This window comes from Pezoporus flaviventris, unplaced genomic scaffold (assembly GCF_033815535.1).
Source record: "Pezoporus flaviventris isolate CSIRO_AGI_PZ_B2104156 unplaced genomic scaffold, CSIRO_AGI_Pfla_v1 ptg000096l, whole genome shotgun sequence".
Lineage (NCBI taxonomy): Eukaryota > Metazoa > Chordata > Aves > Psittaciformes > Psittacidae > Pezoporus > Pezoporus flaviventris.
This window is the reverse complement of record NW_026892644.1, coordinates 1,539,051-1,565,999: the sequence shown is the minus strand read 5'-3', so window position 1 is coordinate 1,565,999 and position 26,949 is coordinate 1,539,051. Positions and strand designations below refer to the sequence as shown.

At 36.7% G+C, this 26,949-nt stretch overlaps 1 protein-coding gene across 2 annotated transcripts in view; it reads left to right on the top strand.

Annotated features, from left to right (window-relative positions):
* Nucleotides 1-26,949, top strand: part of LOC133281107 (potassium voltage-gated channel subfamily KQT member 1-like) — a 467,184-nt gene that overhangs the window by 80,959 nt on the left and 359,276 nt on the right. For both annotated transcript variants that reach the window (XM_061476317.1, XM_061476316.1), the window contains one exon: nt 7,566-7,680. In XM_061476317.1, the coding sequence (XP_061332301.1) occupies nt 7,566-7,680 (115 nt within the window). The remainder of the gene's footprint in view (nt 1-7,565; nt 7,681-26,949) is intronic.

Sequence of the window (26,949 nt, the reverse complement as noted above, 5' to 3'; positions counted from 1 at the left end):
CTTTACTTTTTTTCAAAACCCAACTTCCTTATGGCAGGGAGCTAGCAGTGAGGTTGAGAGTACAAACTCAAGTCAGGGAGAATTCTGCAAGGATAGTCTGTGGTTTGTGTGTCAACAGATAGCAGAACTTCTTTAGTTGGCCAGTGACAGCAAGGAGATCCTGATCATATCTGTAGTTTGTGTCCTCTTGACACTGTGTCTGAAACCATAATACATGATCAATTTACACTGATCATTAGAAAACAAATTATGCTTGCATTTTTAGTTTAAAATAATTAACTGTTTGATTGGAAATCAAGATGATATCATGAAAGTTGTTTTTCCCCGCTGTCTCTGCTAGGGTTCAATATCGGTAGCTATGTGTATATATAAAAATGTCAACTCTGATAAATCATGAGATTAATGTCATTAAGATTGAGAATTAAGCCATGTCACTTTCACACATAGCAGAGATTACCTCAGTAATGTGGCTTAAAGAACCACAGATGGAACCAAAGCCTTGTAATGCGACTGATAGGGTAAGAAAATACATACCTGTTATAGTTTGTATATCTACAAATACCTTCTCTAAAGATGCTGATTCCAGCCAAGTCACTCCTCAAACTGAACATTCATCCAGATTTCTCTTTGGAATTGGCAGCATCTACAGTACTAACTGTTGTATTCGGCAGTCGGCACTAGCAGTATCTCTCAGTTCTCTGCTTTTCAGGGCTTCATTGCACATCTCTTCAAGAGGAATGCTATTTTCTCCATGTAGATGCATTTTATGGGGAGAGTGGGCCAGTGAAACTGAGAAGTGCAAGGTGTGCTTTAAAGATAAGCTTTTTTCACCCTCTTGCATGAAGGTCCTTTGGTGGAAGGAAAGGCAAGACATGCAGCAGACCTGTGTATCTCATTACACCTGTCAGTGTGGTTCTTGCTGTTGCTGTGATTTTTCAACCAAAATCATGGCCAGTTGCCAGAGGAGAATTAAGGTCACCCTAAAAGCTGCAGAACTGATTCAAATGTGTTTCCACAATGTCATCAGTATGGAAAGACTTTAGGAGTCAGTGCGTATGTCAGCTTAGAAACGTACCTCAGTTATAAACATCATTGTCCCCTTGTCATGTAAGCTTTTTGGTTGCTATTGGGAGTGTTGAATAGTAGTTATGCTGGGTCTTCTAAAGCTAATAACTTCAGAGTACAGCCATAAGAATATATTCCTGAAATACATAGAATTTAATTTTAAATAAAATATGTTCAGTTAGTTTGCAGCATTTTTAGGAAGATAACTTATGAGGAGGGTTGTGTTTATAAGATGTTACAGTTCAAATTCTATGATCTGAAGATCTGTCAGTCAGAATTTTTCATAGTATTGAGTATACATAAAAATGGCAATTTTGAATTCCTTTTTAAATAGTTGTAAGTTAGACATTTACTCAAATTACTGCCCTGTCTAAAATATTTTATCATTCAACATTTAGCAAATAAGTATTCAGAGCAAATTTATTTGAAATAGGAAGGAACACTCTCATGAAATGTAGTATCTTTTCACCTGGAATATACAAGATAACAAAGGGAGCTTTAGGTGGAAATAGTTTTGACTTAGTGCAGTCAATAGCTACAAATGATTTCGCTGAACTTGCTTTGAGTTTTAGGACAAATATGGCAATTATTTCCTCTAGCATTTAGATTTACTGTAGTTTACAGCATTTTATTCTGGTCACTATGGAATAAGCAGGTTGGTAACAATGTTTTATATCTTGAATTTGTGATTAACTGCTAGTCACTGGGGAATTGTTCCACAAGGATTCGTGTGATGCAAAGAACTGCATTAGATGAGCAAATAATTGTGTCATATTTCACTGTAATTACAATAATGGGGTTTTGTGTTCTTGTGAGTCAAAACATTGACAACAAGTCAGAAGATGTTTCTAATTTTATTGTCACTGCAGTTTGTATGCTTTGAGCATTAAGAGGCATGAAAAATAAAAATGTTTTCAGACTGGTTTATTTTCTTTAATAGCCACACTAAAACTGTACTTCCTTTTTAAAATAAACATTTTTACTGTAATGGCAGTTCTGAATCCCATAATGGAAAGTAACTTTATATATTTATATTACATGATACATTCTCTATGTGTAATTCTAAGAGTTTTATATGTGTTGAGCTCTCCCTGCAGAGCTAACAAGCTGCCAAATTACATTTCACTGACTACTAATTTTTTTCATTTTAAAGTTAAGTTCTTGTTCTGTAAAAAAAAAAAAAAAAAAAAAAAAAAGGAGGGGTGGGGGGAGACAAGCAGTGAAGAAGGATCACTTTTGAAGCTATATTAATCTTATTTTTGTTCATGTGTGTCTGCTGTGCACTCTGTAGGTTTCTGTGAATGCTGCTCTTCCACGACAAACCAGGAAAATCTGTTTACTAGCCTCTTTGCCAGACTTTACCTGTTATTACCATCCATATCAACCACATACATTTGACTGAGTTTGGAAGCCTGCTTTTTTTGTGTGTGTGATTAGTAGAAAGCTTAGTGCTTTCATACCAAAAAGGGCATTACTTTTTTTCAGGAGCAGAGCCCAAGAGAGAAGAAAAGTTAAACGAAAGATGTCAGTGTTCACTTCTCTATTCACATAGAAACCTCTGAAAGGTTTCTACCCGAGAAACACGTGGATAAACCCTGTATCTTAAGAGATGGGACATTTTTATGGATGATTATGCTTGAGAATAAGAAACCTCTCTAGGGTTGAGTTACAGGCTGCCTGTTTCTCTGGCTGTCTTATTTTTTGTGTCTTCTAGTCTGTTTGGCTCAGTAAGACGCAGGGCAAGTTTAGATTGGATATAAGGAGGAAATTCTTTACTGTTAGCGTGGTGGGGCACTGGAATGGGTTTCCCAGGAAGGTTGTGAGTGCTCCATCCCTGTCAGCGTTCAAGGCCAGGTTGGGCAGAGCCTAGGGTGACATGGTTTAGTGTGAGGTGTCCCTGCCCATGGCAGGGGGGATGAAACTAGATGATCTTAAGGTCCTTTTCAACCCTAACTATTCTATGATTCTATGATTCATGTGACAGAAACTGTTTTATGTTAAACTGCCTCAAATATCCACTTCTATTCATGTGCCAGTTTAATTTGCCAAATATCTTCTTGCCTTCCAGTTCTTTGGTGTTTGTATTCCTAGGAGTAGCAACTTCATGTACCTTTTATATAACATAAGCAGACAGTGAAATTCTCTGCACACTTGTAAAGTAGGCTGTGCATGAATGGTATGAATAATCTTTAAATTTGCGTTTGGAGTATTTTGGTGCATGTTAACAAACCTCCTAATAAAAACAGTAAGTTTGAATTATTTGCAATAGGAGAGGCCTGCTTTTTCTTTTCACTTCTTATATCTGAGAAGAGAACAGTGAAAAGTTTTCCTGGTCATTTTGTCCTGGTATTGGACATTGCCTGTTTGAGGATGACCATGGTAATGGGAACCATGTGCAATCACATTTTCTGCTGCAATTGTAATTGGGTGTTCATTTTTTCCCCATATTACAAAGACAGAAGTTACTGTGATACAAATAAGGCATCTACGGTTAGATAAAGCAAAATGGCATTAAAAATATCTCTGGGTTACATTTTGATGTAACATTTGATGTTACATTTTGATGTAATCCAGATGTGTCTATTACATGTTCTCACTATTTTAGAAACTGGCACTGAAGGCAAAAATAGAGATATATAAAATTCAGCTTTCCTTTTGATGTTTCTTTTAATGAGTTGACCCGTTTCATGGCATTCACTGGTATTTGTTGTACTGTGGTAGATACTGTTCTGTATTTTTAACTTGCTGCTTCTAACTGTTCTTGTTTATAAAACATTTTATATTTATAACCAAATAGGCACAGCTTCTAAATATTGTGAGTAGCAGCACATGGAAAGGAAGGATGGCTTCTCTTTCCTCTTCATATTCCTTTGCCTTCTCTCCTTGCTAATCCGCAACAACAAAAATTTAGCATTTCTTCCCATAAATTCAATTTGGAAGAGGAAAGCTTATTAAAATAAATATAGTGAGGGAAGATATAGTTGTTTTGGCTTAAGCTGCAGCTGTAACAAACTTACCATTTGTAGTAGCTGGACCTTACATCTTTGAGTTTTATTTCTGGAAAGTGTCACTGCCATGTGTATTTCAAATGTATTCTAATGCTTCACATTTCCTTAAAATGAAAGCTTTATCATGAGTGATCATAGTGGATTACTTTATTTCTCAGAAGCTCTTGGCTTCTTGACATTCAAAAAAAATCTTATTCTCTTTTTTTGTGGATTTTAGGATTTTTGATTTATGACTGAACATTGCTGTCTAAATGAATTGTGGAAGTTCACTCAGGGAAAGTTATAGTTACTTACAGAAAGCAAGTTGGTTCCAGAAAGAATGTTTCAAATACGTTAACTGCTTGCCACTCTAACAGTCACCTTAAGGACAGAAAAGATTTAGAACATTGGACATTTTACTTGCATTTGCCATTCACATTAATGTTTGGATGCGTGAACCAGAAAATATTAATAATGGGTTAATATTTTAAAGCAGGACCACACAGAATTAATGGGTGATAAAAGCATAAAGTCATTTAGAATTAAATAACTTCTTTATTGCAAGGATAAAACAGATATTCTCTTGTGATGGCTTAATACTTCACAAAACAAGAATCTGAACTGACTCTGAATTGAAGGAAGTGGCTCTGAGAGTAGTAGGGAATCTTACCACCCAAATATTATGAGCCTCAGAGCTGTTATTTCTGCTTTAACTTGATATTTAAGAGCAACATTTTCTAGGAGAAGCTGTTCTTTCTTTTAATGTAAATAGTGTAAGCTAGAGACAGGTTTTTGAGATAAACCTAGTCTGTAACCAAACTGGCAGAACTGTTTTGTCCACAGATCATACCATGGAAAGTGCAGGAGGGGAGAGGAGAAGCATTGAGACATGACCCATATACTTAGTTTTATGGAGTTGAAGAGTGCACATCTTCAATTCAACTAATAGAATTAACTATGGATTGTATGTTACAGAACTCCTGTTTGTATGAAGTGCATAACCATGTCATTGTCTTTTTCATAAAGCTTGTAGTAATTAAATGTGTGTTTACTACTTGTGGGATGAGACTGTCACAGGTAATCATGTGACTGTCAACAGCTAATCATAGCAGTCTTCACCAAACAGAAAATTTACATGCTTTTACCCTACCTAAAGAGGAAAGAGAAGCTTTCCTTGCTGGTGCTGGTAACCAAGCACAGCTTGAGGTTGTTAAAACCAGGATTATATTCTACTTGTCTCTGCAGCAGGTCCACGCTCAGAGAAGCAGGGGTTGGAGGTGCATCCTGCTGTAACAGCAGAGGTGGTCTTCAGTGCTCAGCACAGCACACACAAACAGCAATAACAAGAAAGTGAAGGTTTCCGAACCAGCATGCTGCTGTTTTTCCTGTTTTCTCATAACTGTCATGTTATGGAGCAAAGTGAGTTATGTAGTAGTGAACACTTCTCAGAAAAGGAATTAGCAAGACAAATGCAAATTATGTTTTCATGTTTTTTTTTAAGAGACTCTGGATGCAGATTGCAAACAGCAGTGTGATGAGAGAGATAAGCTTGATAAGGCAATATGGACCAAACTTTTATAATGACAGAAAATACAGTCCTACTTCTTAGCATGACAAATACATTACAGCAATTTTAATATCTATCCTGTGCTATAAAGGAAGCAGTTCCCCATGAATTAGCTAGATCTTTCTCTTAGCATTTTGTATTGTGTATTTGTCCATTGTGTATTAGGAATTTACAGCAATGCTGTTTTCCTTTTCATTTGATTATGCCTTACATGGGCACAGTGATTTAATTCTGTCTTTGGCCAACTCAAATTCTGCCAAGTTTCTATGAGGAAAACCTTACTGAAGTTGAAGCCAAAATTCTCCCAGTTTAATATTTTAGTTGCAATCATGTGCAATGCTACTTCTTTAGACACTGAAGGAGCCTATTTCTAAATCTGTGAATGCTTCCCAAAGCAGGGCTTCAAATAACGGATCAATGTACCTCAAGACTTTGTTCAGAAATGAGGTTACATACTTCCCTTGCAGAAAAGAAATGTCTTGTCAGAATAAGTGCAGAACTGGCAGGTCTCACAAAATAAAGCTCCTCTAGAGCAACCACAGTATTTCAGTAGAGCTGGAAATGCACAGAAGATCATGTTCCAAGTGCCAGGAAGATTTCGGTTTCCCCTACAAACATAACTTAGTTGTGATTAAATGCAACAGATGTAAATAAAATACCTTTGTAGTTGTATGTCTTTTAGCAGTGTTCAGTTATGCCATTTTATAATTATATTCCATAGACTTCATTTTCATGCCTTCCCATCTGTGCTATGGCTCTTCCAATAATGTCTGATTGTGTCCAATAGTGTCTGATGTCACTGTGCTTTTCAGTATTTACCTTTAATGTAGTCTAGATACAGAGGTGCTCTAGCATTAGCTTGAGATTTCAACAATTTAGCTTTCTGGGAGGCAAGCTTTCTCATTTCTGACATGTGGTTTGCTTTTTCTTCTTACTCAACACTGCTTATGTAAGTGACGCTACTTCACTACTTAGTCTTTTACTTGTGTTTTTTAATATTTAGTGATCCCCTCTGCCCCCCCAAATATTTGTTTTTATTTTCTCCCTTGCATATATATGTATCATCCTATGCATTTTCCAAGTGAGACTCTGCCAGCTCATAGATGTATGTGCCAAGATTTCAAGAATGATCAGAATTTAAATAGATAGGGGCCTGCCTTAGAAACTGTTAGGATCACTAGTAGTCATGAAAAAATTGCTATTTCAGATCACAGCAATTTAAGCTATACGTACTTCATAGCTTTTGAACAAAATAAATATAGGAAAAAATATTGTCAAGACCTTAAAGCAGAAACTGCATATGGATACTGATGTAGCTGAACTCAGAAAGGCAGGTACGTAGCTGCACTTCTCTATTTTTTGTAGTCTGCAAATGAACTCCTTTATTGTCCATCATATGTCTTCCAAATCTGTAATGAAATCTGTAGCCTTCTTATGCTTGGAACATAAGCTGAGCTACAGTACAGCTTTGTATCCATTGTGGTCACCCTACTGAGCTGAGTGCATTCAGACACCTGAGGCTATGGTCAGCGGGAGAATTTCTGAACACTGGTGAATATAGTAACCAAATAGAATACTTGAAACAAAAGTGTGATTTATATGTAGTTTATATGTTTATAGCATTAATTGGGGAAATGAAAGTTAGATTGTTTCTATCATCATAACAATATTGTAATTATGCGCATGATGAATTTCTCCTTGCCAGAAGACAATCCACAAGAAGAAAAGCCTTTCTTGTAAGAGATCCCTGTATATTTGAATTATGTACCTGCACATATGTATTTTTGTATGGCATATAAACATCAACTTCACTTATTCTGACAAAAAAATAAAGCCGTGTCTCATATTAGCGCCATTTCTTCAATCTACCTTAACTTAAGTAAGGGAAAGAGCTTGTATATGTTGTTTGCCTAATTTATTATGATTTCTTTGAATTATTTGTGCAGCAAAAAGACGTTTAGAAGGGAATACCCAGGAAATGTCACGGGCCAACAGCTTCACTGATGACATTGACCTTGTATCAGAAGAGTCTCCGCTGTCAGCTGTATCTGATGTGACACAGTAAGTGGAACAACAGTTTTTTAATTGATAATATAAATGCTTAATTACAATGAAACAGACATGTCACTGATTAGAAATATTTTTTGCTGGCTGCACTTGAAATGATTGAGTTTGCTTTTATTTAACTCTGTGAATATTTTGACAAAATACAAGTTTAGCTTTAAGTTTATTTGGAAGTAGTAAGATACTTGGAAAGAGAATTCCTGTGCAACAAATGGCTTGCAGTCTTGGTGTCTTAGTTCAACTTTTTAAGCAGCTGACACAGTTCCTGAAATTGAGTTTTACAGGTAGGCTTATACTTTGTAGAATTCTAAATCAGTTTGAGCTCTAAAGCACCCCTAATGGGAATATTTTATGTGTTGATTGGAAACATAAATGAAGTTGTAATTTTAGATACAGCCTGAAAATAGAAAGGCTACACTATGTGTAATATTTTGATAAAGTAGGCACATTTGCAAGGAAATGGTGTTACAGAAATATGAAAGTAGAATTATTAAGGAGATGATGAAGGTGTCTGGATTGACCAGGACAGAAAAAACCCAGTATCAGTACCCTACAACTGTTTGCATTATTTCTAATGTTGCTTGTATTTGCTATAGCAAATGTCTTTTTCTTGAAATAAGCATAGTAGTATCTTTGTGTAGGACATCCTGTATTTTGACAGGATCTTGAGTAACCTTCATGCTTTTGTCCTGTAATGTACAATTCCAGTTAGGGACAGGTATTCTAGAGTAAATTTCAAGCATGAAGCAGAGCATAAAGCAAGGCCTGGATAGACCAAAGCATCCTAGTATCATCCTAATGCTTTGTCTTACATGCAGAAACTGATACAAACAATGCTGGTGAGTAGAATTCGAGTTAGTAATGATATAAGGCATAAAGGTGGCACAGCTGGCACAAGCTCATGAGAGTCTAACTAGTCATTTGGATGTTATGTTAATGTTGGTGAAAATCTCATGCTTGAAGAGAAAATATGAAATTGTCATTGGAAAAACCCTTTGGTAAATATCTGAAATTGAAAAGAAGAAGAGAAATTATTGCTTGCCTTAGGATAGGGAAAAATATAGACAACGGTGTTCAGGATGAACTTAAAAGCTATATGATTCAAGTTTATAGTGTGATTGTTTTTTAAGATGTTTCTTTTCACATGATATGGGGTTTACTTTGTGTTCAACAGAGGAACTCATACAGATGATGTGTCTACTAAATCTATAAACTCTAATATGCTTTTATACAAGATATGCTTGTGCTTGCGTTTTCCCAACATGCTGTATTTTTGACTTTCTTTCAAATCAGAGAATTATGAATAGTTTCATTCAAATTGGTCCTTTTTTTTTCTAGCTCATATTAGAGTTTAAGTGCATTTTTCTCTTGTCTGGAAAGTAAGAAAAAGGAATAGTGGAAAGCTAACCAAATACACAAGTGAAGAAAAAATATAAATATGGAGAATATTTGAAGTAATATGCTTTTTATATGTATACAGTTTAAAGTAATATACCATCCAAGCCATTAATTTCTCTTGATGTTGATGTCAGGTACATATAAACAGAATGATATTGTAGCTAGCTATTGCCAAATTAATGATTATTACATTCTAAGACCCACTGCATATCATATATGCATGAAGTTTAGCTTCTGAATATCTGTAATTAACTTCAAAGGTATAGAAAATATGAGGTCAAAAGTTACAGATGTAATATAAAGTTATAAAGCTACTATGTAAAAACAAAGACAAAACACTCTTTCGTGTAATTTCATGCTTCTGAAGTCAGGCGTGCCAGTTTTTGCCTTTGTCAGTGATAATCTCATTGTGTAATTCTATTTAGTAGGATGCATTCATTTTAGAATTGTCTTTATTTTTGTGTAGAAATGTAGTATTTCATTACTCAAGTTGTGAATTTCGTTGGACAAGCAGGGAATAGGATGTGTTTCTGGTTCTTGACTTTAAACTGCTATATGACCAATAAGATATTAACATTGTATTTTCCTGATTTGCATATGTTTTCTACATGAATATTAGACATACTTAGCATGATTATTTGTCTTGCCTTTTAGCAGAAGTTTAAGCAGGTAAGTCTTAATGTGTGCTACGCTTGCTTCGGTGCGTCAGCTTTCCAAAATAGCACGGCTTTTGCTTTGCACTTAGTAACATATTCCCTACACTTGTGTGTCTTGGAATTTGTGATAGGAAAATATACATATATTTCCCTTTCCTTCCCTCCTCCCCCCTGCCCCCCCCCCTTAAAAGTTCAATTTTTATTTTGCTTGTTTACCTGGTTAGAATAAGCAGCTATTGTGTTAATTCGCATAGATGTTGCTCTGGATTTATGTGTCCATTAGGTTGCCCATCTCCTCACCCCTCCTTTGGCGTGAACTACATAATGGAAAGTGGTTAACTCATTTGGGAATAACATGCATTTGATAACTGGTGCAACGAATCTTCACCCTAGAGTCACTAGGTCAACAAATAAGACAAAAAAATTTTCAAAGAAAGAGTAGTATTCAGTCAAAGGTGTGTGTATATATGCAATGAACCTTCTCAGTTTGCAAAGTGAGAGAAAACATGGCTTTCACATAACAGTTAATGATAGTATGCTATGATGATGACAGTTTCACAGGGAACACTTGTTTGTGAACTCAAGCATGGCTTTGTCAAGCTGCCAAAAGGCAAAGTTTTCCTTGCCTTCAACAAGCATTATGAGTGTTACAAAATCAATCTTACAGTATACCTTTACTCCAAAGCCAGCAACTGGTAATTTTTTAAACTTTGTAAGCTGCTATGTTGATAATTATACATGACAGGTCAGGTCTACAGCTAATGTTCTGAGGGTGTTTTTTTTCTGTAATGTGAACAGTAGATTCTTCTGAAATCCTCTCTGCCATACAGATGATAGGAGGGATGTGCTCTGATGCAGTAACCTTTACTTTTGGTCATACTCTCTTGAAAACTCCCTTTGGTGTGTAGTAGGCAGATAATGTCTGAAGAGAACAGAGTTCTTACCCTTTACCCTTGCTACCTGTTGCATCAATCTGCACATGTGCATTAGTCTTGTAGTGACTAAAGTGGTTGCTTGGCAAAAGCTATCAGTCTGTTTGGAAACTGGTGATACTAAATTAAGAAATGTATTAAAATGTATTGTCTTGAGTAAAAGCAAACCTGTTCAGTTGGATGCAACGCTGCCCAGGTTTCAGTGCTAAATCGATCCAGTATTGGACTTCTGATGGTAGTGATTCATGCAAGCTTAGAGAAGGTATGCTGTTCTGGTAGAAGGTGGTGGAAGGTGTCAGTAAAACCAAAACCAGTATCGAGCTTTCAAATTGAGCTCATGATACCTTTCTGTAGAAATACAGCTATCAAGGATTCTTTAAATAGCTTTAAGTGTGTTTGTTTCCAGTGATCTGGGCAAAATATGTGAACAAATGCAGCCTCCTGAAGTAGAGAACAAAATCATCACATTCAATATATAATTCTGTGGTTGTCTGAAGTTCTTGCTGACTCTATCTGGCTCAGGTTCTTGGGTGTAAAAGTCTCACATGCCTGCTGAACTGAGTGGCGCTGTGTTATTTCATACTGACTGCTTCTGAGAGTCCAAATTTGAATAAGAATGATGTTGCTACAGTCTAATCAAATCTGGCAGACAGAATAAATATGTTAATATCAGTCACTTGAGTAGTTGTTTTGAACAATAAATACTTAAACTGCCTTATTGCCTGATGTATTTTTTGAATTCTCTGCTGAGCAGTCAGAAGATGACTTCATCAGTGCATGAAGAAACTGTGCTTTTTCTCCCATCCATTGTTGGCAGGACAGTTTTATCTGTCTGATGCAACCTAATATGTATCACAAGGTCTTAGAGGAAAAAAGCTGATGCTATTTGCAGTCTGTAAGCTGTGATCTTATTAATTCTTTAACTGTGTCTGTAAGCAACAAAAGTGCAAATAAAACCTCTCAAAGTGCATAGAAATTTGGTTAAGTGGCAAAAAGAAAAAAGGAAGATAAATACGCACCAGAATTAGAACAGGGACAAAGCACACTGGATTTTTGATCTTTCTTCTTAGTCTGAACATTTAAGGCCAGCCACTCCCAACAGCTCGTTCAAACCAGAAATTATAATTGTGCTTTACCTGTGTTAAGTGATACAGGCTTTGGGGATGGGTATGTGGCTTGGTTGACAAGCAAGAATGTGAAGGTCCTTGAATGTGTCCAGAAGAAGGCAACAAAACTGGTGAAAGGGCTGGAGAGCTTGTCCTGCAAGGAGCAGCTAAGGACTTTGGGCTCATCTGGTTTGGAGATAGGGAGGTTGAGGGGCAACCTGAGGAGGGGAAGTAGAGAGGGAAGTGCTGGTCTCTTCTCCCTGGGATCCAGTAAAAGGACTCATGGGAACAGTTCAAAGCTGTGCCAGGGGAGGTTTAGATGTGACATTAGGAATAATTTCTTTACCAAGAAGGTGGTCAAACACTGAACAGGCTTCTTAGAGAGGTGGTCAATTCCCCAACCCTGTCAGAGTTCAAGAGGCATTTGGACAATGCCCTTAATACCATGCTTTGATTTGGTCAGCCCTGAAGTGGTCAGGCAGTTGGACCAGATGGTCACTGTAGGTCCCTTCAACTGGAACAGTTCTCTTCAACTACAAGTCCTGTTGACCACCACTAACGTACTCTTGCAGTATCAAAACCCACTCTTGAGGAAGAATTAAAAAGAATAGCATTGTTCCTATGCTAAATTGTGCAGATGGTGTTTGTCTTTTCCTGGATTATTTCTGCTTTCACTGGATCTTTGCAAGAGTAAAGGTGATCATAACTTTAAGCCTTAATTTATTTTATCTCCAGCTGGTCCTATTGTTATGCAGATTGTGATGACAACAACCTTTGGCCGAGAAAATATTTTTTTGTCACGCACGCAGATTTAACCTTCCAGCAGGAAAGAGAGTCTGGCCAGTAGACTCTATTGAAAGATTACACCAACCTGGTCCCAGACAGCACAGTCTCAGGAAAAATATACACACCACCAGCTTCAGAGGCAGACATCCTGTTTTTGTTTTTCAGAGTTCTGTGGTTTAAAGCTGTGGTGTTCAAACCTCTGTAGACTGTAAGGAAAAGCAAAAGTTAGAAATTCAATATGTCAGCATGCTTAAGCAACTGCGGTTGAGTATTCATTTTGTAGCTCACTAAGGTCACATAAAGGTAAATGTCAGTTGGTCTCTTAGCAGAAATCAGTGTAATTCTGCAGTTCAGCAGTCATCACATCAGCTCTCTTGGGAGGAAACCTTTAGAAGGTGAGATCCACATACAATGACCATCGTTAGTGGTAATTGCCGTCAGCTGAACAGCTGTAGTAATAACTCTTCAGCTGGAACAGGCTGCCAGGGAAGCAATAGCTACACCTGCTCCCCACGGGAAAGTGGGCTCTGAATTACTTTTCATAGATTGAGAACCAGACCAACAGTTGCTCCTCTATCTGGGGCCCTGTCCACAACAGAGTCAAATCATGTTAAGGAACTGTGGGTGTAATACAATTCTATGCAAAAGTTTAGAAAGCATTTACATACTTCTGCTACATTCCTATGTATTAATCTATGTGTAATGTGGCTGCGAAAATGGCTCACTGTATCAGTTTGAGGTCTTAAAACAGTGTAATAGAAGTATAGAGATCTCAATGTGGAAGCAACCAGATATCCACCATTCCCATCTCCAATTTTTTCTTTCAAGTTCAGAGTAGGAGAAACAGCTTTTAGATCATACGAGGGAGATCTTATCTGCAAAATGATCAGCAAAACAACCCAGCATTACTATGTGGTTATTGCACAATCAAAGGAAGTGGGAATATCTGCTTAAAAAAAAAAGGGGGGGGGGGGGAGGAAATGACTGTTCCCATAAACTATATAAGAACCCTGAAGGGGGGGAGGTGAAAAGGTAGATCTGAGATAAGGCAATGTCTACAAAACCTTAAGGCCTGCAATGTAGCACTTTGTTCTAACAGGGAAAACGAGACTCTAAGGGCACGGATGACTGAATGTCATCCTGATACAAAAAGGGTATCAAAATTTAATCTTCAGTGAAGCCAGAACCTTCTGTGAGGATTAAGGTTTATTCTTGAAGAATAAAGAAGTTATTCTTATCTGTTGAAGTTTGTGCTCACCCCAGGCTGCTTGGAAGAACAGAGCACCAAGGGTGCTCCCCACTTCACCAGAACTGTGGTGTACAGAGGTTGGGGTGGGACACTTAGAAATGCTGTTCACTAAAGCGGAAAATCCCACTTGCTAAATTGTTGGCAATCCAAGCAACTATAGTCAAAGGAAGATGATATGTCATGATAAGTCTTGGGCTCTAGCTTTTTTCCTCAAAAATAAGTTCAGAAACAATGTTGGGGTTTCTTTCAGCACTTGAAAAAGGGATGTTAAATGCATGTTTCGCATTATTTAAGCCTTACAGTTGTTCCCTCCATCTGTAGGTGGCAATGAAGGTTTTATCAGGGAATTTTGTGTCCTCCTTTGCATTGCTTGAAAGTCTAATAGTGCACAGCTTTTAACACAGAGCATAATTCCTGTGTTTCTATGCTTTTGGTCTATCTGTGCAAACTATTTGGATTTTATCATAATTTCCTTCTATAGCTTGTTGCTTTTAGTTTTCTTAATAAACAATTCACATTATTGCCAGCAAATCTATCACATTGAGGATCATTAGATCTAATAATTGCACAGTAATCTTGTGTAGGGTAATTGAATCTACTGAAAGCTCATTAATAACACTTTTATTCATAAGACAGTGTCACTAGGGTCCTTAACCATCAGTTAGATCTCTTTTACCACCCCTTGTGCTTTCACATCTATTATTTTCAAATACTGTTTTTCTTAATTTTTGAAAGCATGATCAGGCACTTGATGTGTCATTAAATATTGTCACAGAGCTAATATAGGTGTTGGAGAAAGTTGTGAAGCAATACTGGCCATCAAGCAGCTAGTGAAGGGAAAGGTATTATAAGAGGTAACCACTCATGAGGAGCACGTTGGCCAAATGACAGCAGCAAGGTTTGTCAGAGCATAGAATATTCCTGAAGATATTTCAGTTTGCCTACCACTGCCACATTTACATTGCTTCCATATTTTTGAAACAAATATAAAATGGAGAAGGAGAGATCAAAAAGTAACAAATAGACAAACCACAGTGACAGGAAGGGGGGGAATTTATGTCTTGTTTCTACCTCTCTCATTGTGTTGTTGGCTCTTGACACTTCTTAATCCTTACTTTCAGGTACCACTAATAGTAATGATGCAACTAGGTCTGTCCACTGCACTCAAAAACATTATTAATTGCTTCAAAGAGAAATTTGTATGAGGGTCTGTCATATCTGAACTGCAAAAAGGTAAAATAGTGAAAATTCAACAGACAGTAGTAATTGCTAATCTGGTTGTATACTTATTACCATTATAAGGCCTTGTGTCAGTTACACATTTTAGTACCACCTGATTTTTTATTGTCACCTCCAATTTTTAATTTTCCTAAAGGCTCCTTCAGGATTTATTTCAGCACCCAATGTATTTTTATTACCATGGAATATGAAAGCAAGGCTGGCATTGGTATAAATTGATGCCATTATGTAGTAATTTTGCAGAGAATTTGACACTGCTGATGAGTTTTTTTGGAGGCTTTTTTGTTTGCTTGGTTGGTGTTAGTCTGAAAAGTAATTTTTCAGAGAATTTGTGCTGTTTTAAGTGAGGAGATTTGGCCAGTGGAGGGCACTGCGCTATAACGCAATGAGAGACAGAAAGTCCCGTTTCAGTTTTCAAAATCCGATTTGTCATTTCAACAAACTTACTTATATACTTAATCTATAAGCATCCGAATTTCCCCAATGTTAAATTGGCAAGCTGCCGCACTAAGGAAAATGGTACATGTACTCGAACATCAGTTTAATGAGAAACTTAACCAACCGCTAAAGGCTCAACTTGGTATTGTGGTTCTACTTTCTTTTCTGGAAAACACACTATTGTAACAGCCCACTGAAGGTTGTCAAAATACAAGTAAGTGCATATATCATGTAGGCCTGTATGCATGAAATCGTTCAGATTTGATGGAAAAGTCTGAAATAAAAGGTTGTTTTGGAAACAGAAGCTTCTACAAAATTATTTTTTTCTTAATTATTTTTCTAGTCCTTTCACAGAATTTTAGAGTGGGGATAGACATTTTCATGAAGGGGTTGGGATGACTCTGGGATCTATGGCTGCAAATACCTGCCTTGTATAAGAAATAGTTTACGAAGAATGTCTGTGTTTTCAGATCAATGTAAAAGACTCATATTTGTGGCTGGTTTACTCAGAAATTATTATTTATTTCAATAGCAAGTTAGAGAATGGACATAAGGCAACTTTTTCATTTGTTATTGAAAAGGGTGCAAAAAGCTAGACTTTATTCCTAGTCTTCTGCATTAGCATGTTCTGTCTGTATGTGTGTGGGTGAAACTAGTAAAGGGAGCAAGCATTTTATAACGGCTTAGTTTGGACTTCCATTAAAAATTCATATTACAATGCACATAGTTGCTTCCACCGAGCTCAATGACACTTGACAATATTGATAACAGCATTTATATGCATCTCCAATGAAACTTTGAAAGACATAACTTTAACCTATGTTCTTTGCTGAAGATGACAGTACAACTCTTCTTATCAGATTATTTCAATCTCTCATTGTTATACAAAATAGAGTCCTTGTTTTTCAATGGGGGGAGAAGAGGTGGAAAAACATGTTGATTGCACCAAAGCATCAACAGAGAACTGTGACTTTGTCTATTACTATGTCATAGCTAAAACTAAATGAGCATATATTTTCTTTTAACCTTGATCTCTTGGTTTGGCAATAGTTTAACATTTTTTTTTTATGTGACTAAAATTGATGTATATGTAGCATACATATTTCAATTTTAGTAACAGGCATTTTGTTGCATCCATTTATGTAAAGTATATTAAGGGAGAGGAAAAGCACAGTGATAGGATTTCATGGTGTCTGCAGCTAAAATTCATGGGTGATTCCTCCTTTGCTCTAGTTCCATCCGCAAGCCACGTCACAGCATGTTTTGTATTGGCAGCATTCAACAGAAAAAATACTTTAGAAGTTGCATGCACCAGCTTGCCTTCCTTTTTCCTTCTGTAATTGCTTCCCTGGGTTGCTCCTATGACAGAAAGTAAGGGAGCCCACCTATCAAATCAAATTAAAAGCCCACTGATGCTTGTAGGGAGTATAAGCATTAGCTGGGAGAAAGAGTGGAGACAAGCTTGAGGGCATGAAGACACTGTTTCACTACTTGTTTTCCTAGGAGTTCAAGTTGTGGCAGCGGCGGGGAGAGCTGAGATAGAAAACTAACCTTTTCTCCAAAGCAGGGAGTATAAATTTTACCTTAATAGTGTTTTCCTTCCTGCTGTCCTTCTGAGCATTGTGTTAACATCACATCCTTGGAAACCAAAAGTCTGCCTTCTAGTTGAAAGAGTGACTGTTCATAGCTTACTTTCTTAAGCATTGTTAAGACATTATTTCTGTGTTGTTAATTGATAGGTTGTGGTGAATGGATTAGAGGAAGAAAAGAAAATTTGTTTACAGATGTGGAGAACAGTTGTGTCATTAGGGAATGCTAGTTCTGAGTGGTTTTTTTGTTATTTCATAATTAACAATATTATGGAAAAAAAGCTTTCAAAATAACCTGTAAAATAGTATATATATATAAAATCAATTAAAATGTCATCATTTCATTGACAAATTATATGATATTTGAACAAACAAACAGACAAAACTAAAAAAAAAAGTTTTAAATTTATTTCTACCCAGAAATCAAATTGGGTTTTTCCTATGTTTTTAAGTCTTAATTTGATATTTACCAAGTGGTGTTGCAGTCTTGCCTTATTTGCTAATCTCTGTGCAATTTTATTCTGGAATTACTTGTAGAGTGATTTTCCTTATTGAAATATAAATAATTATTCATTACATTTAGGTAGCTTTTACAGACTTTTATAATCTACAGCATAGTCCACAATGGAGCAAGACATGCCTTCTTTCAATGCATTAAATTACACTGGAGTTCAGATTACATGACTGAGTTATTGAACCTGCTTCTATTATATGGGATGGAGTTAAGACCATGGATCATTTGTAACAGCCAAAACCACTTCCCTTGTAAAGGTTTGAATTATGTACTTTTCAAGATGTTGTATTGATTTTTAAAATATATTTCAAAGAAAAATATTACACGAAAAAAATAAGTTATTTGGTAAAAAAAAAATCCTGTATGCATCTTCATTTTATGCATTTAAAACCAATACCAATTTCATTCCTTTGGTGGACACTATGAGAGAGCTGGTCATTCAGTTGCAGCAAAAGTACAGAGCATATTTATTTCCTCCACATTGCAATTTTTTCCACTAAAATCAAATTTAGATATTTTTCAATAAGCAGGCATCTCCATCGAATAAAATGATCTTTTTGTGTATAAGGGTGTTCACAACAAAAATTAGTATTAATTTGAGAGATTATTTTATATGCTCTTATGGCTATTTCCTTGGGTAGCCCTGCCCAATTGAAGGAATGTATTCTAGGCCTGGTATTTCAATCATTTCTAATTATATATAATACTTTGTGTTTATGTAGATAACATTTTGTGTGATTTTTTTAAAACAATAATGAAATGCTTGTTGATAAAATAACATGAAATTTAGGTTAAATACTAGTTATCTCTATTTCTGTGCTTGGGAGGTAACAGACATTGCAGCCAATGTTTTGTGCTGCAACTGATGTAGTTCTGTGTTTGACCCTCTGAAGAGTGCTGATGTGTAAAAGCTGATAGATAAAAGTTTTACTTTGTTCATTTGACTACTGTGTTAACCTTGCTGTTTGGAAACTTTATTTTGTTACTTTAAGTAAATTTTAAGTTAGAGAAATTCTTTAAGACTTGGTGGTTCCTCATGGATTTCTCATCTCTGGCACTTTCACAGCTGTACATGTAAAATATTTTTATAGGCAAAACTTGATTAACTCCAAATGGGACAATGTAAGTTACTTTTCAGGTTGGATACACTGAAATAGATGCCAGACAAATACCAGTGCCAGTTGCTTGTCTGCTTTTTTTTAGTGCACTGTAATTTGGCAAAGCAATTATATTCTCTCTTTTACTTCAGATTAACCCCCCTATCTCCAGGGCTCTTTTTCCCCATCACCCAACAATGCTTTTAGATGTTATCACTATGGTCTCCAAAAACTTTGCCCTAATTGCTTAGCTGTTTGTTTGTATTGCTAAGACAATTTATCTCTGGTCTCTGGGTCAAAATGAACGTATCAGACCATTACAGTACAGAAAGCTTAGTACGTGGGCACTGAAGCTTACAGTCATTGCACGCTATATTGAGTTCTGTTCCTCTCATTTCACATGACTGTTTTGCTTCTAGCATGCTGTAATGGCATTTTTCATAAGTTACTGATACTTATCTCCTCTGGTTTACATTAGTTAGACTGCCTACACCCAAGGACTAGCAAGAATAGATAATCTTGATGGCCTTTTTTATTTAGTCAGCTGTCTACATTATATGTGGTACTCATTACTATTAAAATATGTTTGAAAACAAAGCTCAAAGAACTAATAAAGCTGTTCTTATGCTGATTCTCTTACTTAAGCAGTTGCTACTGAAGAATGTCCTCCAATAGGTTTTGTGACTTGCAAATCCAATAATACAGTGTAATTGGTATTTGTTTTCTTGGACACAACTTTGCTAGAGGTTTCCACATGTTCTTGTGTTTACTTAGCTATTTTGTTGCTAAAAAAAAACCCAACACTCTTAAACTGAAATGTATTGAATTTGCAGCATTCACCAGGCATTCTAGATAAACAAAGCATGTACTCTTCCTGTAGTCAGTCCTTTTCTTACTCGTTCTAGTCAGGGGCTGCAGTAAATTTTTTACATCTTCATCTCAGGATTTCATTAGTTCTGAAAGTTCATGTGCATTCTCATCTTGTCAAAGAATTATTTATTTTTTCTTTTAATGTAGAAAAAGTTTCAGTTTGATTTGTATGCATAATATTTTATGTCTAGCTTTGAGGGAAGGGTTTGTATTAATCTCATGTTATCAGTGTGCCAAGATCTGCCTAACTTTTAATGCAAAAAATGAGCCTGTTAGTGTGTAAGTTAAACAGGCACTTGGCAAGGGGAACTTGCCAGCCAAGGAACTGCTGTGGTATCTTGAGGGTTTTAACTGCAAGCCCTTTTTTTTTGGCCCCTTTTGCAGGGAAACCTTAGGGTCAGCTCTAAATGAAATAAGGTACAATTTATTAAGCTAGTATCTCTGCTGCTTCTATACAGCACTGCTGGTGTCAGTGAGGGAGAATTGCTTTGTGACATGAACTCTGATGTTTCAGCAGCTGGAATGGGCTGAGCCTGTGCCCTTTTCCCCCAGTAATACTGAAGGCACAGAAATAATGGCTATTCCTGAGGATGGTGGATTGATTAGGTGCAGTGTTAGCTGGTGAGTGCAGGTTCTGTCAATTGTGGTACAGGAGATGGGAAGCTTGTGCCTGAAAAAAGAAGAGAATAGATGCAGGGAAAACAGCAGCAGTCTGGATGAAGTTTAAAGGGACTCAGCTTTCTTCCACGTCTTGCTGACCACTTCAGAGGTTGCTCTGGCTCCTTTCAGCTCCTTTCATCACCCATTACCACCTCAACATCTCATTAATCCCTCTGGTTTCTCCTCCTCCTCTTTGTAGGGTGGGAGTAGTGTGTGTGTGTGTGTGTGTGTGTGTGTGTGTGTGTGCATGTCTGGGGAAAGCCCTGGACAACAAAATTTGATTTTGCTTGCTCTGCTAAGAAGTCGTTGAGCTCTGACTTCTATTTAATTGATCAAGCGTCTGGGTTTTGTCTCTGTAGCTGGTTGAGAATCTGAGTTTATGCATCCTCAGAGGGCCTTAAATTTTTCCCAGGAAGAATGCCTTGCATCTGGAAAACTGGGAGAAAAGTCTTTATCTTTTCATATCAACACATCTCTTCAGCAACATTGCAGCAGGTCTCTCCTGTGCAGATGTAATCAATAAGCTGGGTTGCAGGGTATACCCCCGTTTCCTTCAAATTTACTGAAAACTGCTACAATAAGCAATCAGCCCTATATGAGGTAGATTAAACATAGGTGTAGATGCATAATTGTGTAGGTAGTAGCTATTAGATATCTGTGAAACAGAGCCTATGACTCTGTCTTACAGAGTTCTATCTTTTCTATGATATTATGTTACACCTTTTTAGATTTCTTTTGTTGTTTGTTTGCCCAGTTGTGAAAGCTCTTAACCAACCTGTGTGCTTGAACCCTTGCATATTTACTTGGAGTCTGAATTTAATTTTATCACTCATGCATAGTATTAAACCCTGAAAATTAAGTTAGAATTATCCTCCTGCTTACTTTACAGCGAGTCTGTGTGTGTGATGAGTAAACACACTGTGGGTGGCCTAGGGTAAAATAAAATTTAAGTGCTTTTCGCAAGGGCAGCTTTCTTCACCTTCAATCGATAAACACCTAGCCATGGTTTAGCAGATTTTACTAGTTGGTTTATTTGACATGAGAAACAAATATCTAACATAAGAATTGAAAACTTTTTTTTTAATTATTCTGGTATTTTCATATCCATTTTGTACTTTTCTGGGTCCTCCAGTGCTCAAAACATAACCTTATTTTTGATGTTTGGATTAAAGGCTTTACCCCAGCCTATGTCTCAGACCTCTGTTTCCAACTAAATTGGAAATAATGAAGCCAAAATATATGGCCTTACCTGTTCAGTCTTTGTTTCAGATAAGTATTATACTATAAAATTATAGCAATTGAGAAAAAAAAAGAAAAATCCTCATAGTATCATAAACTTGTCATCTTTTTGAATTGTCTCATTTGAGCACCAGTAATGAACATTTCTAATATTTCTGATTTCTGCGGAGGAATTGTGATTCTTTAATGCATGAGCTAATGAAGAACTGGATCTGTGATCAAGGTTATTTAATCTTATCTTTGCCTGTTCCTTGTTCAGCAAGTGCTTATCTCTTTCACAAATACAAGAGGCATGAGCTCATTATAGAATTTGCTTTTCAAGTCATCACCATTCCCTTCACTACTTTTTGTCTGAGATGGCTTTTCTTTTCCTAGTGCTGTCTAAGCAAGGTTAATGTAAGTTAAACACTTCTCCCTGGATAAGGGTTTTCTGCTTGTTGATTGCTTTCAATATCCTTGTTTTGTAACAAAGAAATAGCATAGAACTGTTTGACAATTCAGGTAGGTGACTTCACCTTTATTTCAGAAATACCCTTCACTGTAATGGCCACAGCCTCCTTATCTACCTGTTTTAAAATGACTCAGTTTATTGGGAGGTAAGAAAATGAAGGAAGCAATTTAAGTTCAAGGTCTCTTGGTGTGCACTGTTAGTTCTCACTTGAGCTCTTTAATTTAAACACAGATGGCCTCTCTTGGACTAGCAACCAGCTGTGCTCTGGCAGGTGAAACCTATAGTCATGCTGCAGAAGCCAGCACTGAAAGTCTATGGAGTCAGGGAGGAATCTGAGGAACATCTTGACATGGGATATTAGATTGGCTCATTCTTAAAAGTGCAATGGAGTAACTTCTTGCAGGCTCTGGACCCAAAATATTAAATAGGTGGTAAACCATCGTGTTTACACATGAGCTTGTGCTGAGTGATTGTGAGCTGCAGATGAGCTGTCTGGTTGCAGTTACCATGTATGCAGTCTCTGAGGGCCATGTGTTTGCCTATACCTGTCACAAAGGTAGGACATCAGAAAGGATGCATTGTGCAGAGGGACTGGGACTAGTGCATGGCAACCTGTGGAAAGACTCCTTTTGTGCAAATACAATCCACAAAGTTCAAATCACAAACGGGAAGCAGGTTTTGGGTTGTGTAGTTTCTCCTTTGATGCTATTAGAGTATATAAATTTTGTAATCATGAGTGACACCAAGCATGAGATCTTCAAACATACATCATTCGATCAATAAGATATTCTTATAGTCAAGTTTAATTGTTCCTGTCTTAAAATCCATCTGTTAGTTTAGAATAACAAGCTAACAGACCTTATCTTCATTTCCTTTAAGTGATTATGGGCGTATAAACACAGTGTTTGATCACTACTTAACCACATAATACTTCTGTTGTAATGTTGTCAATTTGCATTTTCTGCAGATTCCATCTTTTTCCCTCTTTTACATGTGCCATTTTGCATAATGTATGTGGAGCTAGGTGAAAGAGAATTTGTTTTTAACACCAAAAAAAAAAAAATTGTTCTAGCATTAATCATAGCTATAGAACCATTAGCATTTTATTTTTTAACTTTAACCACCTGACTTTTCTTATGTTCCTTATCATCTACAAAAATGTTTGACATAAAAGGAAGGTTAAATTATGGCTAAAGGAATTATTAAAGACAACAAGGCAAGAAGGAAACTGGCATGAGAAAGTGTTATAAAAATAATTTTTCTACTTTTCTGTTTGTAAGTCGAAGTCAAGAGAACTTTCAAACACTGATGTATCAATAAGATTTTTGTGTGCTGGGAGTTAAAAGGCTAGATGACTGGGTTTACCCAGACTTTTACCTATGTACAGCAAAATCTTTTATGATATAGCCAAGAAATTAACATTATCTTATGGAAGGTTTTTGCTTAGGCCTCTCTGTTCTTAGTCAGTAGCATGTATTTAAAACAGTATCTCTCTGGCATGAAAAACCTTTTATTTTCTAATGGCTACAGCGAATGATGTTTTCCAAAAGCACAATTGTCAGAAGTATGCATGTGATGTGCTGTAAGTATTTTTAGGGGGAATAGCAAAAGATGTGGGTGATGTGTTTTCTTTGGGGGAAAAAATGCTTTAACACATTGGCAAAAGGTCAAGTGAATGACAGTAGAAGAGCAGAGGCTTGTTGTTGATTTGCCAAAAAAAAAATGACATGTGAACTTTGTGAACTGAAGGAGCACATGGCCACCTGTCTGAAAATTTGAGTCTGGTTTTGTTTGTGCTTTTCTCCTTTTCCTATACAAAGAAATGCCCTATAGGCATTCTGGATTTTTGCTTAGTTCTTTAAATTCTTCAAGGGAAAAAAAAAAAGAAAAAAAAGAAAAGAGAGTTCATTAGTGAGATTCTCAGCTATATTAAGTACTTAGCTTGGCTACACTAACAGAAGAATGTCAGTTCTTGCAGTCTGTCACAGTACTTAATGTTTCTACTCATGTCCAAACCTACTATGCTCATTTAGACAAGCCCTATCATAGGATCATGTCAAATACTTGTCAGATACAACAACTGTTGTAGGGCTTGTAAAGGAGTAGTTTATTTTCTGATCTTCATTTCATATACTACTGAGCTTGAGTATTCCATGATTGGGAAGTTCAGTGTCTGCTTCATTTTACCCGTTCAAAAAAGTACAGAGTGCATGTCTCAGAATTGCAGTGAGATTGCCGCAACGTGCCCCGAGGTTTTCAGATGAAAAATGACACCTTAAAAAATTTACTAGGTAATGCTCCTGAGACAGTGCAAACAAGTACTTTTTTACCAACCATACACAAATGGCCATTTATCCAGGCGAAGATTAATTCTTTCCACTGCAGAGGAAGATTGATAATGCAAACTGCTATATCCTTTGCAGCAGAAGCGCATTCTTCCTCTGGAATTTTTAGTTAACACTGATAACTGTTGAAATAAACCACAGGCCAGTGTAACTTCCAAATAATTTTTAATATCCCAACTGTTTTTCACTTGCATGGTTCTGGCTTCACAATCATTTTAAAGTAATCTAAGACTGTGCTGCCTCCAGAAAGGTTTGTCTGGCTCTTCCCTCTGCACTCCTGCCTCTCTGCTTCCACTTTTTTCTTTTTCTCAGCACTACATATTATCAGGTCGTTTATCTGGTTAAACACCTGCAAAAGAACCAGTAGAAGAGGCTGAGAGTATAAAAGGAGAAAGAAATCCTTCAATTAGCTTGGGAGAATTCCTTACTTTGAGAGTATAATGAAGACAGATCCTTTAAGAAGTGGGCTTTCAAGTTTTATGCAGCTACTCTTCTTGACTAACTTTTCAAACTCTTGGCCCACTTTCACTTTACATATAGGCTCATTAATGGTATGGTGCCTTCTATTTGCCTATCTCTGTAGCTGAACCAGGTGACAATACACTGATTAGTGGATGCTCCTGAGATCACCTACAGAAGTATGTGAACTTCAGGCTGATATATTTTCCTATTCTTTATTTACAAAGTTGTGTTTAAGGACAGTAACATGAAAATAAGCAGTTGCATTTGAAGCGTGTATCCCAAATCATCTTGATGTATTTTCACTTAAACATCAGCAGATGTTTAAGTACAGTGCATGATTTAAGGGAAATAGCTTTATATCCACTGAGGGAGTGGGAGACAGAGAAGCAACAAAATAATACATTCAGCTACAGTATCCTGCATCGGATTTATCTGCATTCAAAAATGATAAGATCATTCTATAAATTCACCAACTAAGGTAGTTTAAAGAGAAAAAATATAGAAAAAAAAATGTTCCATTTCAGAGTGTTAAATCAGATATTTGGCCAAAATGGAAGCACTGTTCAAAATAGAGAGTGAACAAATTCAGATGTGGCAGGATTGATCGGACAAGAAGCCTAGGCTAATAAATAGTATGTGTGCAGAAGGAGAGCCAGGGGTTAGGAAGATGACCCATTCAACAATGCACTGAATGACAAGGAGTAACCTGCATATTTATTAGACTTAAAATATCCCTCTTTCCCCACACCCCTCTAAGCAGCAGTGGGAGAGAAGCTGTTTTCCAAGGCAATTTCAGGGTACTTCAGTTCTGCCTCAGAAAGTATGAACTTTCTTCTTGAATTCCTGTTTATTTTCTACACAGGTTTAAGATGGAGTTTTGTTCTGCCATAGTTTTTTTGGCTCTTAAAAGGTCTGGGCAGTTCCACACATCTTCACAGCCCACTTGGACTTGCTACCTGGCCCTATTAATTCTTTCTTTGTGCCAGCTGCTTCCCACTATGATAGAGGCTGAAGTATATTAAGCATTCTTTTTTTGGGATGCTGGTGATTTCAGGACTGGAAGAAGAATCCATTACTCTTGCAGTAAACAGGCTTTTTTTAAAGGTCTGGTTGAATTAAAAACACTTTTTTTTTCCTCCTGTACCAGCGGTAGTAAATTCTCCAATCCCACCTATTGGCCATGAGCAATGCAACTGAGGATATTCCTGTTTCCTCTGGCAACAGAGAAAAATCATGCATATTTACCAACTGTATTATGCACTTGCGTACCTGCAGACAGTTGTTGGCACGGAGGCATGTCACCAAGTAATGTCAGGCTTTAGTTTTGCTTCCAATTTTTTGCTTCTGCTTACATGTATGTGCACAGACCCATTGTTAATTTTGAAAACTGAATACAATGCCAGTATTTGAGAGTTGTGTTTCTTGTGTTATGACTTGCAGTAGAATTTGCTGCATTTGTTCCAGATCCGATACTGTGGATGTATACCTCCACAAAGCTCCTATAAAAGTTCTCCAGCTAAAGTATAGATGCCTTCTGAAAAAGGACACAAAAATAGTCTCACATTAATTTCAAAGAGCTTGCAGATAAGGTGTGACTGTTTGGAAAGAAAACTTCTGAGTATCAGCCTGTAACTTAACTGTGCTTTTGGAAGTAAAAATGAGCAATTCCTGGTTTCAGTAGCTGTTACAAATTTTGAAGACTAGGCTTGTAGATTATTCTTGTAAAGGATTCTTAAGGGAGAACTCAATAAATCATATTTTACCTTATTATATTCGGTGATGCAACAGCAAATTCTTTCTTTACCTAAAGTAGGTGTGTCTGAAGAAATGGAATGGGAAATTCCGTGTAATGTTTTGGTGTTGTTAAACAAGTACACTTTAAATGTATTTGTCTTGTAAATGCAATTAACTTGGATATGGCAATAAAATTACATATTTCATCAATATTTTGTTACTGCTGTCTCTACAAGGTAACGCTTTGCTCTTCCTTTTCTTCTGCTATCCATTTTGATCTTGAAATAAAAGATGGCTTGCAGCTGAACAGCCACAGCAACCAGAACTCAGTGAAGCTGCCGTCACTGTATCCCCACTAAATTCATGTTCAGTGAAACATCTGAAAAAGCTGCTACTTCATATGCTGTGATGTGTAATACAGAACAGAGCAATTGTGTTACTGGGAGATGGCAGGAAGAACAAGCTATTCCTTCTCAAGAAGAAGCACATATTCATTTCAAG